This window comes from Schistocerca piceifrons, chromosome 8 (assembly GCF_021461385.2).
Source record: "Schistocerca piceifrons isolate TAMUIC-IGC-003096 chromosome 8, iqSchPice1.1, whole genome shotgun sequence".
Lineage (NCBI taxonomy): Eukaryota > Metazoa > Arthropoda > Insecta > Orthoptera > Acrididae > Schistocerca > Schistocerca piceifrons.
The window spans coordinates 330659020-330672836 of NC_060145.1; the positions used below are offsets into that span (position 1 = coordinate 330659020).

Consider the following 13817-nt stretch of genomic DNA (forward strand, 5'->3'; position numbering starts at 1 on the left):
CATCGTTCTGCCGTTGACCATCTTGTTGCTCTCTCCACTTATATCATGAACAATTTTCTCCGGAAACGCCAAACGGTAGCAGTATTTTTTGATCTGGAGAGAGCATACGATACCTGTTGGAGGACAGGCATCCTCCGCACACTGTTCTCTTGGGGCTTTCGAGGCTGGCTGCCCCTTTTTCTTCGCGAATTTATGGCAGAGCGCACATTTAGGGTGCGGGTGAACACTACTCTCTCCCGTACTTTCTCCCAAGAAAACGGGGTACCCCAGGGCTCTGTGCTGAGTGTTGTACTGTTTGCCATCGCCATTAATCCAATTATGGATTGTCTCCTTCCTGATGTCTCGGGCTCCCTCTTTGTGGACGATTTTGCGATCTACTACAGCTCTCAACGGACCAGCCTGCTTGAAAGACGTCTTCAAGGATGTCTCGATCGCCTCCACTCGTGGAGCATCGAAACCGGCTTCCGTTTCTCACCCAGTAAGACCGTTTGTGTTAAATTTTGGCGACGTAAGGAGTTTCTTCCGCCCTCCTTACATCTAGGTCCTGTCAACCTTCCGTTTTCCGATGTCGCTAAATTCTTGGGTCTTATGTTTGACAGAAAACTGTGCTGGTCCTCCCACGTTTCCTATCTTTCGGCTCGCTGTCTGCGTTCCCTTAACACCCTCCGTGTCCTGAATGGTACCTCCTGGGGAGCGGACCGAGTGGTCCTTCTCCGCCTCTATCGCGCCTTAGTGCGCTCGAAATTGGATTATGGAAGCATAGTCTACTCCTCTGCTCGGCCGTCTAGTCTTCAACGTCTCGACTCTATCCACCACCGTGGATTACGTTTAGTGTCTGGAGCTTTTTACACCAGCCCTGTGGAAAGCCTTTATGCTGAGACTGCTGAACCTCCGCTGTCCAATCGGCGGGCAGTCCTTCTGAGTCGTTATGCTAGCCATCTGTCTTCCATGCCTGCTAATCCAGCCCATGACCTTTTTTTCGACACCTCCTTTGATGTCGGGTATGCAGGACGCTCCTCCTCCCTACTACCCTCGGGAGTCCGCTTCCGTCAACTGCTCCATTCTCTTTCCTTCCGCTTTCCTAAAACCTTCTTGACAACTTGGGGTACAGCACCGCCTTGGCTCCGTCCCCGGATCGACTTGCTCAGAGACCTATGTCAATTTCCCAAGGATGGTACCCCTACACTTGTCTACCGTCGGGCATTTGCTGCTCTATGTGCACAAATGACGGAAGCCACATTTATTTACACCGACGGCTCGAAAACATCGTTAGGTGTAGGGAGTGCCTATATTGTTGGCGACACCCCAAATCACTTTCGGCTTCCCGACCAGTGTTCGGTTTATACTGCGGAGCTTTACGCTGTTCTCCAGGCTGTCCACTACATCCGCCGCCATCAGCGGATACAGTACGTAATCTGCTCAGATTCTCTCAGCTCTCTCCTAAGTCTCCAAGCTCTTTACCCTGTGCACCCTCTGGTCCACCGGATTCAGGACTGTCTGCGCTTGCTCCACCTGGGGGGCGTCTCAGTGGCGTTCCTCTGGCTCCCGGGACACGCTGGTATCTGTGGGAATGAGGCGGCTGATATAGCGGCCAGGGCTGCAGTCTCTCTTCCTCGGCCAGCTATTCAGTCTCTTCCGTTTACCGATCTACGGAGCGGTTTATGTCGCCAAGTTGCTCATTTATGGCATGCGCATTGGTCAACACTTCCCCATAATAAATTGCGAGAAGTGAAAGCCCTTCCTTGCGCTTGGACCTCTTCCTCCCGATCGCGTCGTCGGGAGGAGGTAATTTTAGCTAGACTCCGGATAGGGCACTGTCTTTTTAGCCATCGACATCTTTTAAGCGGTGATCCTCCCCCACTCTGTCCCCACTGCTCTCAGCTGTGGACGGTCAGACACCTATTTTAATCCGTTACGCTCCCGTCTACAGCTATCGCCTGATCTATCGTTGATTTTAGCAGATGACACGCGCTCTGCTGACCGCGTTCTACAGTTTATTAGTGACAGTGAAATGACGTCAGTCATTTTTTTTTTTTTTTTTTTTTTTTTTTTTTTTTTTTTTTTTTTTTTTTTTTTTTTTTTTTGGGGGGGGGGGGGACAACCAACCCCTTTCTATAGTGGATTTTTAAGCATTCCTTCTGCCTTTAGTTTCTCAAATTTTATGACTTTGTTCCCCTTGCTGCTGATTTTAAATTTCGTTTTTTCCTGTTTCCTACGTCACGGGCTGGGCGCTAATGACCATAGAAGTTTTGCGCCCTAAAACCACAAACAAAATAAAAATAAAAAAAAGGCTGTGGAGAAGTTATTAAGATTAAGAACATTGTGTTGGGCAGTGTGCTTAGCAACTGGGTGGTCCAGCTGTCTCATAGCCACAGTTTTGTGATGGCCATTCCTGTGGACAGACAGCTTGTTAGTTGTTATGCCATCGAAGAAAGTCGCACAGTGGCTGCAACGTAGTTGGTAGATCACCTGGCTGCTTTTGCAGGTGGCCCTGCCCTTGATGGGGGCAGGAGATGCTTGTGACAGTGCTGAAATAGGTAATAGTGGGAGGATGTATGGGACAGGTCTTGCGTCTAGGTCTGTTGCAGGGATATGAGCCATGGGACAAAGGTTTGGGAGCAGAGGTGGGATAGAGATGGACAAGGATATTGTGTCAGTTCGATGGATGGTGGAATACCACTGTGGGGGGATGATGAGGATAGTGGGTAGAACATTCCTCATTTCAGGGCACAACAAGTAGTAGTCAAAACCCTGGTGGAGAATGTGATTCAGTTACTCCAGTCCTGGGTGGTACTAAATCATGAGGGGAATGCTCCTCTGTGACTGAATGGTGGGCTTTGGGAGGCAGTGGCTGACTGGAGAGATAAAGTCACAAGAGACCTCTTTCTGTACTAGGTTGGGAGGGTAGTTACAGTCTGTGAAGGATTCGGTGAGTCTCTTGGTATATTTCAAGAGAGATTGCTTGTCACTGAAGATGTGACAGCTGTGAGTGGCTAGGCTGTATGGAAGGGACTTCTTATTATTAAATGGATTGCAGCTGTCGAAGTGGAGGTATTGCTGATGATTGGTAAGTTTGTTATGGATAGCGGTAATGATGTAGCCATTTTTGAGGCGGAGGTCAACATCGAGGGAGGTGGTTTATTGGGTTGAGGAGGACCAAGTTAAGCAAATAGGGGAGGTGTTGATGTTCTGGAGAAATGTGGACAGGGTGTCCTGATCCCTAGTCCATATCATGAAGATGTCATCAGTGAATGTGTACCATGTGAGGAGTTCAGGATTCCGTGTGGTTAGGAAGGATTCCTCTATATGGTCCATGAATAGGTGTGTATAGAGTGGTGCCATGTGGGTGCCCATTGCTGTATCACAGTTTATTTTCATTAGTTTGTCATAATAATCTGGTACAATAATTTACTGAGCAGTACTTTGCAGCAATGTCTGATGTACAGGTGATCAGTGATCAGCTATTTCTTTCACAAGTAAACATCTTATACTACTCAAGAGTGTATACATAATATAACTGGAGAAACATGTATTTCACAATCACATTTCAGGTGATGTGAAGTGATCATGTGGTAGGCCAACCCAGCTCTGAAACAATGTACCTAAAATTAAGACAATCAAACAATGGAAAATCTAGGATGTAACAATATTATAGAAAGGATAGTTGCTAATTACCGTATAGCAGATACGCTGAGTCACAGATAGGCACAACAAAAAGACTGTCACAAAATAAGCTTTCAGCCAACAAGGTCGTCGTCAAAAATACACACACACACACACACACACACACACACACACACACACACAGCATCTCCACTGTATAGTGAGTAGCAACTATCCTTTTCATAATATTGTCATATTAAGAAAATTAACAGTGAAAAAGAAAATGCACTCAAAAGCATTAAAAAGTGCAGGTATTGTAGAACTGAAGATCAATGTAAAGGAACTAATTATACCTAAAAGTCATTCTCCATTATAAAAATCCAGAACAGCTCTGGGTAAGAACAGTGATTTGGAGAAAAAACAGTAAACAAACATTTATTGCACGCAAAAAGGCAGATTTCAAACTGCCATGGCCTCGGAACTCATTACCATCTTCGTTAATAAACTATGTTATTAAAGTACTAGTTACCAGGCAGTGATTTAACATTGCCTTGCTTTGACTTCTTAAAATACTTTCTTGTGAATCTGGGTTTTCTCCCCTATTTATTCTGATAAACTGATAAATACGTTTGAAGTATAAAAAAAAATTATCACAAATTATCTGAGAGACTTTGTCATAGATATTAAAAATGTTGGTGGTGAAATCAACTAGCCATAGTTTTGAATATAGTTTAATTTAATACTAGTTTTTGTGTATGATGCTGTTGAATGTATGGGAATGATGCAGAAAATTGGGTTATCTATTACACTGTGAGCTAATGCTGAAATCTATGATGAAATAGTCCATATTTAATTTACTTTCCAAGTACCATGCTGATGCCTTCATAAGAATGTACTTGCTCTTACTACATTTGTGTTCCCTTTTGCAGAAGGTTATAGCTGATGGCATTATGACACCCAGACACTCAAAACGCGTGGCAAGAACTGTACCAAAGACAGTTGCATTCATTGATCTCACAGACAGTCCTTCAAAAATCAATAAGTAAGTAATCACTACAATAGGCGTTACTTAATGTTCAGAGATAACCTTCCTGCATAAAAGGATGAAATAGCTTTTCGAATTTATTTATTATGCTGTGGGGTTAGGTGTGAGACCCTATTTGACGCACATTCTTAACAAGTCTTCAGATGTAACCGCATTTTGTTTTTTTCTTTCATTACTATTGCAAGGCATGCATTTGTAAGCTTTATAATTCCAGAAATATATACAGCATTTTCTCCTCTTTGGGTGCATACCTAGTAATCTGTACTGCTATGCATGATATTTGTATAGAGTTTCTACAAAAAATGATGAAATACTGTAGACCTGTAATAAAATAGATTGCAGATTGCGTAAGTCAGAATGTGTGTGTGTGTGTGTGTGTGTGTGTGTGTGTGTGTGTGTGTGTGTGTGTGTGTGAAGCAATTCCCGGGGCATTGCAAGTGCTACCTACAACTCCTTTTCAGAAAAGAAAGCTCACACTGCTGGTACACACTGCTTGCAAGACACAAGCCGTGCTTCCTCTGCATTACTCCTCTCCCTGGCAGCACTTCTACACGCATACTCTACACTGCCTTTCAAAATACACCAAGTTAAAATGTGTACCCTATACTTAGTGTTTGTAAATCGGTTGATTAACTATCTCCTTATAGAAACTGAAAGATTTCAGGCTGTCTGCGCATTGTGTCCGGCCACTGCTAATAATGATAATAATAACAATAACAGTCGTAGTAGTAGTAGTAGTAGTAGTAGTAGTAATAATATTATTATAATAATATTATAATAATAATAATAATAATAATAATAATGTGTAGGTACTATAGCAATGTAGTAGTCATTACATAGTTAGTTTTATTATGCTGTCTATTAGTTCATTTATCTGTTCAGAGGTAAATAATGAAGCAATTTTTGGTTCATTGTGGGAACTACCTACATCTCAGAGAAGATGTTTTCATGAGAGATTTAAGGATGTGTGACGTGTCTCAGTTTTACTGTGGTAGATGCACGGCACAAAGTATGCGTGTAGTGGGTGGACTACCTGAGGAAGATATTATTACATTTGTTTCAGCTCATTGTCACACATTAATGTCAGCATTTGAAAAAAATGTAATTATGGGTAGTGTAAACAGTATTACAGTCATGAAACAGCAACAAACGGTGTTTTAAAAAACATTTAGTACCGTGACCCCTGAGAAAACTTCATTTTACCCCTTAAGGTGTAATTAACCCCAGGTTGGGAACCACCAGTTTAGGAGAAGTTTGATAATATTTTGCATGCTACTGGCAAAAGTGATACTCTTCTAATCGTTGACACTTCATTTTGACTCCTGTCTTACGTAATCTGTGGATTAATGCTATTTTCTACTTTCCTGGAATCTTTACCATTTTCCAGATGCTCTCAGAAGGCCAGTGCAGATCACTAATACTCTTTGGTTCTGATCATTTCAGTAATTTTTCTGTAATTGAATCTTGCTCTTTTGTTTTTGAGTGATTTGTTTGCTTCATAAATTTCTACCTTTATTGATGGCGGCAAATCTGCCTCAAGATTTTCTGGTATTGCTGGAATTTCAATTTAACTGTTGGAACTATACAGTTTTAAGATCTTGTCAAAAAATGTTACTACTGTTTCACAATTTTTCCTGTTATTTAACCTTGTTTTACCATTATTATCTTTGAAACAAATACTAGATATCCTTCAAGTAAGTGTTTAACAGTTTTGTAACAATTTCTAGCATTATTTTTGCTGTACGTTTCTAGTATTTCTAGAGGCTGAGAGTTTTCAAATGTTCCTGTGATTGTTTGGATTATTTTTTTATGTTTCTTTCTTTTGTTGTCTGATTTGCTCTAGCTGTTCTATTGTAACATCATCATTTTTGAGCTCTTTGTTCCAGTGCTTCTTCATGCTCCTCATGTCACATGTCTTCTTTTTATTCTTTGGCCAGTCCTCCTGTTTCCTCTGTTTCTTTAGTAATATGTATCTGGATTTCATATCAATTACCTTTTTAGTTCTGTCAAATTCTTCTGTTTTTTTTTTTTTTTTTTTTTTTTTTTTTTTTTTTTTTTTTTTTTTTTTTTTTCCTCTAAATGTACAATATTGGCTGTACTGGGTTCTATATGTACATGATTACTCTGCAATTCACATTTAAGTGCTTGGCAGAGGGTTCATCGAACCACAATCATACTATCTCTCTACCATTCCACTCCCAAACAGCGCACAGGAAAAACGAACACCTAAACCTTTCTGTTCAAGCTCTGATTTCTCTTATTTTATTTTGATGATCATTCCTACCTATGTAGGTTGGGCTCAACAAAATATTTTCGCATTCGGAAGAGAAAGTTGGTGACTGAAATTTCGTAAATAGATCTCGCCGCGACGAAAAACGTCTTTGCTTTAATGACTTCCATCCCAATTCGGGTATCATATCTGCCACGCTCTCTCCCCTATTACATGATAATACATAGCGAGCTGCCCTTTTTACATCCTTTCGATGTCCTCCGTCAATCCCACCTGGTAAGGACCCCACACCGCGCAGCAATATTCTAACAGAGGACGAATGAGTGTAGTGTAAGCTGTCTCTTTAGTGGACTTGTTGCATCTTCTAAGTGTCCTGCCAATGAAACGCAACCTTTGGCTCGCCTTCCTCACAATATTATCTATGTGGTCTTTCCAACTGAAGTTGTTCGTAATTTTTACTCCCAGGTACTTAGTTGAATTGACAGCCGTGAGAATTGTACTATTTATCGAGTAATCGAATTCCAACGGATTTCTTTTGGAACTCATATGGATCACCTCACACTTTTCGTTATTTACTGTCAACTGCCACCTGCCACACCATACAGCAATCTTTTCTAAATCGCTTTGCAACTGAGACTGGTCTTCGGATGACCTTACTAGACGGTAAATTACAGCATAATCTGCGAACAACCTAAGAGAGCTGCTCAGATTGTCACCCAGGTCATTTATATAGATCAGGAACAGCAGAGGTCCCAGGACGCTTCCCTGGGGAACACCTGATATCACTTCTGTTTTACTCAATGATTTGCCGTCTATTGCTACGAACTGCGACCTTCCTGACAGGAAATCACGAATCCAGTCGCACAACTGAGACGATACCCCATAGGCCCGCATCTTGATTAGAAGTCGCTTGTGAGGAACGGTGTCAAAAGCTTTCCGAAAATCTAGAAATACGGAATCAACTTGAGATCCCCTGTGGATAGCGGCCATTACTTTGTGCGAATAAAGAGCTAGCTGCGTTGCACAAGAACTATGTTTTCTGAAACCATGCTGATTACGTATCAATAGGTCGTTCCCTTTGAGGTGATTCATAATGTTTGAATACAGTATATGCTCCAAAACCCTACTGCAAACCGATGTCAATGATGTAGGTCTGTAGTTCGATGTATTACTCCCACTACCCTTCTTAAACACTGGTGCGACCTGTGCAATTTTCCAATCTGAAGGTACAGATCTATTGGTGAGCGAGCGGTTGTATATGATTGCTAAGTAGGGAGCTATTGTATCAGCGTAATCTGAAAGGAACCTAATCGGTATACAATGTGGGCCTGAAGACTTGCGTGTATCAAGCGATTTGAGTTGCTTCGCAACCCCGAAGGTATCTACTTCTAAGAAACTCATGCTAGCAGCTGTTCGTGTTTCAAATTCTGGAATATTCCATTCGTCTTCCCTGGTGAAGGAATTTCGGAAAACTGCGTTCAATAGCTCCGCTTTAGCGGCACAGTCGTCGGTAACGGTACCATCGGCACTGCGCAGCGAAGGTATTGACTGTGTCATGCCCCTAGTGTACTTTATATATGACCAGAATTTCTTCGGATTTTCTACCAGATTTCAAGACAGTGTTTCGTTGTGGAACCTATTAAAGGCATCTCACATTGAAGTCCGTGCCAAATTTCGGTAAATTTTAGCCACTCTTCGGGATTTCTTCTTCTGAACTTCGCATGCTTTTTCCGTTGCCTCTGCAACAGCGTTCAGACCTGTTTTGTGTACCATGGGGTATCAGTTCCATCTCTTACCAATTTATGAGGTATGAATCTCTCAATTTCTGTTGCTACTATATCTTTGAATTTGAGCCACATCTTGTCTACATTTGGATAGTCAGTTCGGAAGGAATGGAGATTGTCTCTTAGGAAGGCTTCTAGTGACACTTTATCTGCTTTTTTAAATAAAGTTATTTTGCGTTTGTTTCTGGTGGATTTGGAAGAAACAGTATTGAGCCTAGCTACAACGAGCTTGTGATCACTAATCCCTGTAACAGTCATGATGCTCTCTATTAGCTCTGGATTGTTTGTGGCTTTGAGGGTTGTGTCCGATTATTCTCTAGATTTTCTTTTTTGGTTTAGGTGGGAGAAATTTTATGTTAATCATCAAGAGGATAATGATCGGAATCAAATTCCATAGTTCTGAACACTTAAACATCTATAATTTACTTGATATTTCTTTATGACATTGCTGTGTGATACAGTTGAAATTCTTGTAGATTTGGATTTGAAGGCATGTATGTTTGCCTTTTCTTTGTAGTTTGTGAAAATGAGTTATCAGTTTTAACTGGAACATTTTACACATGTTGATCAATTTTTCACTGTCTACTTTTGTTTGTAAGTGTGCTTGATATTTCCTTGCATTTATTCTTAAATATATTTTCCTTCTCAACTTACATGTTTCTCAAAACTTGGCATGTTTTATATTGTTGATAGTGCTGGTTTCCGTTATAAATTCTGTAATGTTGCATATCAGCTACAGTCTAATCTAAAACTCTTGACTCTTAAAACTGGTATGCGGTACTTTTGTAGAAATAATTTCAATTCCTTCTGTTTCCCAATTTCAGAGGAGAATTTACATTTAATGTTCCATACTAGCAATACTTGTTGAAAAACTCATAAATCATTTCGTCATATTCCTTTTTTTTTTTTTTACTGTGCAAATACTGGGACTTCCCAGAATACTATCTTCAAACACATTACAAGATGTAATGTTGGATTCGTCATTAGTTACAACCTGGGGTAGTGCATCTGTTATGCAGACTTCCTTGTGATTTGAATTTGATGTACACTTCACTTGCAGGAAACTGCAAACTGGTGCAGATTTCAATGCTGGGTCATCAACAAGTGTCAGTGTGCAAAGCATTCAATGAAACATATTCAGTATTGGATTTCAGAGCCGAAGGCCCACTCGTGTACCCTTGATGACTGCATGACACAAAGGTTTATGCCTCGCCTGTATCCATCAACGCAGACATTGGACTGTTGATGACTGGAAACATTTTGCCTGGTCAGACGAGTCTCGTTTCAAATTGTATCGAGTTGATGGACTTGTATGGGTATGGAGACAACCTCATGAATCCCTGGACCCTGCATGTCAGCAGGGGACTGTTCAAGTTGGTGGAGGCTCTGTAATGGAGTGGCATGTGTGCAGTTGGAGTGATATGGGACCCCTGATACGCCTAGATATGACTCTTGACAGGTAACACATGTGTAAGCATCCTGTCTGATCACCTGCATCCATTCATGTCCATTGCTCATTCTGACAGGCTTGGCAATTCCAGTAGGACAATGTGACACCTCACACATCCAGAATTGCTACAGAGTGGCTCCAGGAACACTCTTTTTAGTTTAAACACTTTTGCTGGCCACCAAACTCCCCACACATGAACATTATTGAGCATATCTGGGATGCTTTGCAACGTGCTGTTCAAAAGAGATCTCCATCCCCTCGTACTCTTACAGATTTATGGATAGCCCCCAATAGCACTACTTCAGACCTTAGTAGAGTCCATGCCACGATGTGTGGTGGCACTTCTGCGTGCTTGCAGTCTCTACATGATATTAGGCAGGTGTACCAGTTTCTTTGGGTCTTCTGTGTATTTTTATGAAAATTATAGAGTGCAAACTGAATGTGACATGAAACTTTGGAAAGATATGTTGCTGAATGGGATATTTTGATGATAAAGGAAGAAAGGAAGTATTTCAGTGTCAAATGAGTTCAATTGTTTTTGCAATATGACATGATAGCTTTGAAAGTGTTTCCCAGCTAGGAAAATCCCATCAAGAGGATGGGAACATAGTTCCACCTGAAATTGAAATTAAGAACAGATCTTTGACATGCTTAGTGACACTATAGAGATCCAGAGTCCACAAATTTCTTATAGAGGGCACAGCTCAGTGGTGGCAGACAATATTTGTCTTAATAACTGTGTTGTAACTTTGGACTTTCAATGTTAGATGCCATCTAAATTAGATTATGCAATTAATTATTTAGTTTTCATTTGTTGGTCTGTAACTGATGGTTACTGTTTTTGCAGTCCCTGGTGTTGCAATTTTTTTTTCTGAATGACTATTATCTTCTTTATGTAAAAGTTGTCTGTTCAGTACAGAATGTTCGATGCAAAGATAGTTTTATATCATGTTGAAATTAATGTCCTCAGAAATGGAGCAATGATTAAGTCAGGTGTGATGATAATGCTTGGCCATTGTCTTGCTTCCACATTAAATGATTTAGGGCAACCAATGAAAACATGGAGTTGGGTGGCTGGGCAAAAATTTGAACTCTACGCTTTCCAGATACCTTAATTGCTGCACTCTCTCACTCAATATGGCTGTAAAGTCATAGTAAATCCACTAGAATTATTCATCATTCTCAACAAATGTCTCTTCCATGAAAATGTGATGAAAATTGAGTTTTTTAATGTTACTTTAGGAGACATAATTTCCTTAAAGTGATAGTATCTGAAAGAGAGAAGAAATATGAAAGAAGACATAAACATTATTGCTTAGGAATACAATGAGTTCACAGAAGGGTGTTTAGTGGCAGGTATAATGAAACTAGAAATTACACTGCTAAACCAAAACCACTGCCTGCCATTACACTGGATGATGCCTGGTGGCATTGCTGGCATGTGACACAGTAATAAAAGCATATAAGTGGGTGGAGCAGACACAGTTGGGGGTCACCATAATGACAATATGGCTTTCAAAGGGGGAAATCCATTGAGATAAGTGACTCTGACAAAGAGCAGATTATTATTATGCAGAGCCTGTGAACAAGTGTCTCGAAAGTGGCGAAGCTGGTAGAATGTTCATGTACTACTGTTGTGACCATCTACAGAAAGAGGTAGGAGGAGTGACACTACTATGCACTAAATTGTTGGATGTCCATGACTCTTCACAGAACGTGGGGCTCAGAGGAGTGTCTGCTCTGTAAAGTAGGATAATTGGTGTTCTGTGGCATCTGTGCCAAAAGAGCACAAAGCTAGTTAATGCACACATTTCGGAGCACACTATTCATCCTACATAGTTGAACATGGTGCTCCACAACAGACCACCCCTACATGTTCACATGTTAACACAGCGACTTCGTCAGTTAAGATTGCTGCGGGCAAGGGACCATCAGGACTCGACGTCCAACCAATGCAAACTTTTTGGCTATTCAGTTGAATTACATATTTCCTACACTAGGTCATCTGATTTGATCAATTATAAATGGTTTTGAAAGCCTGCAAATGTGAAAACAATAGGTTTTTTTTATAAATAATTCTTCTGCTATAAGTCACGATTTTCTTTATTTACTTTTCAGGCGACATGTTTCGGGAAATGATACCCATTTTCAAGTGTGTTTTCTGTATGTATTAGGCCATTCGTATGTGATGTTCTCAACGTGAGAGAGTTTGCTTCATTTCATTGACTTTACTGCAACATATGAGAAACACGCAAGTTTTTAGTTGGTTATCGATCTTTTTGTGAAGTTAGTAGTGAAATTTAGAGGAATTTTGGTCCATTTGTGCAGAGTCTCACATACACTAAACATCACACACAACTTGCTGTACACTTAAAAAATAGAAAATATCTTACATAAACAAAATGGTTACAAAGATGTTCCTAGAAGTAGTCCACAGAGATAACATTATAGGTCTTCCACAGAGTATGATGTGCTTCTGTATAGAGGTTATTTATCTTAACAATTTGGGTCATAATTCACTTATATCGATTTTACAATTGTGCTTATTTCTATGTGTTACTATTTTTATCTAAGTATACTATCAAAACATCTGAAGAAATTCACTTTCAAGTTTTTTGTTTAATATTTTAACTTCATATTTTCTGTAATGTGAATATATTTCCAGTTCTTCTAGCAAATCCATTTTGTGTCCTTAATTAGGCGGTGGAGTACATTGACATTTTGCTCTGTTTTTCCAAATGGGTGTCCTGCATTATATATGTGTGTTGCTATGGCTGATGTAGTGCATTTGTTGTGTGCTCTGTGTACCTGGTGTTGAAATTTCAGCCTGTTTGTCCGAGGCAGACAATGGAGCATTTGTGGCATGCTACCTTGTACATTCCAGAGTCTGAATATGGATCATTATTACACTTTATATTATGTATTAGTTTTTGTTGTAGCTTATTAGATGTAGAAAGCCCAATTTTTACTTTGTGATTTTTGAAAATATTTGCATCTTCTGTGATATATTGCCAATGTGTGGGATACTAGATATACATTTGTTTTTCTCTTTTTCTTGTGTGGTGCAGTTTGCACCTGGGTCTTGTTTCACTTTTTCTAGGATTATGTCAACCATGGAAACATTGTAACATTGGCAACTCCAATCTTTTCATTGTGTTTATTTCATGTTGCATGTTTTCTTGGTTCAATGGTATTCTGGTTGTCGTATGTAGCATTGGCTTGTATACTGCCTGTTTATGGATATTTGGGTGACATGAGGTTGGAGGGATTCTGGTATCGGTCATTGCAGTTTTCCTATAAATTTTGACTGTGCATGTGGTGTTGTATCTTGTAATATTTAGGTCCAGAAAGTTGATGCTCCTATTTTGTTCATGTTCCACTGTAAATTTAACTTTCTCTTGTAGATTACTGAAGTAATTTAGAATGTCTGTGATGTCTTTGATATCCTCTTTCACTAACAGCAGTGTGTCAACTACATGTCTCCTATAAAACTCAATTTTCTTTAGGCAAGGTTCTTGCCTGTTAAATAATTTTGTTGTAGGTGGTTTATGTATGTCAGCTATGATACCAGATATATATGATCCCATTGATAAGCCTTCTGGTTGTTCATAAATGTTGCCATTAAAGTTGTAACTTAGGGTTAGCTGAAGGAGTTCCATAAATTCGACAATCTCTGTGTGTGAAAGTTTTTTTGTGTTTCATAAG

The 13817-nt window shown here is 40.1% G+C and overlaps 1 protein-coding gene across 2 annotated transcripts in view; it reads left to right on the top strand.

Moving 5' to 3' along the window:
• LOC124711146 (E3 ubiquitin-protein ligase AIRP1-like) overlaps positions 1-13817 on the top strand; it is a 54800-nt gene that overhangs the window by 20038 nt on the left and 20945 nt on the right. For both annotated transcript variants that reach the window (XM_047241041.1, XM_047241040.1), the window contains exon 2: positions 4533-4645. In XM_047241041.1, coding sequence (XP_047096997.1) covers positions 4533-4645 — 113 coding nt within the window. The remainder of the gene's footprint in view (positions 1-4532; positions 4646-13817) is intronic.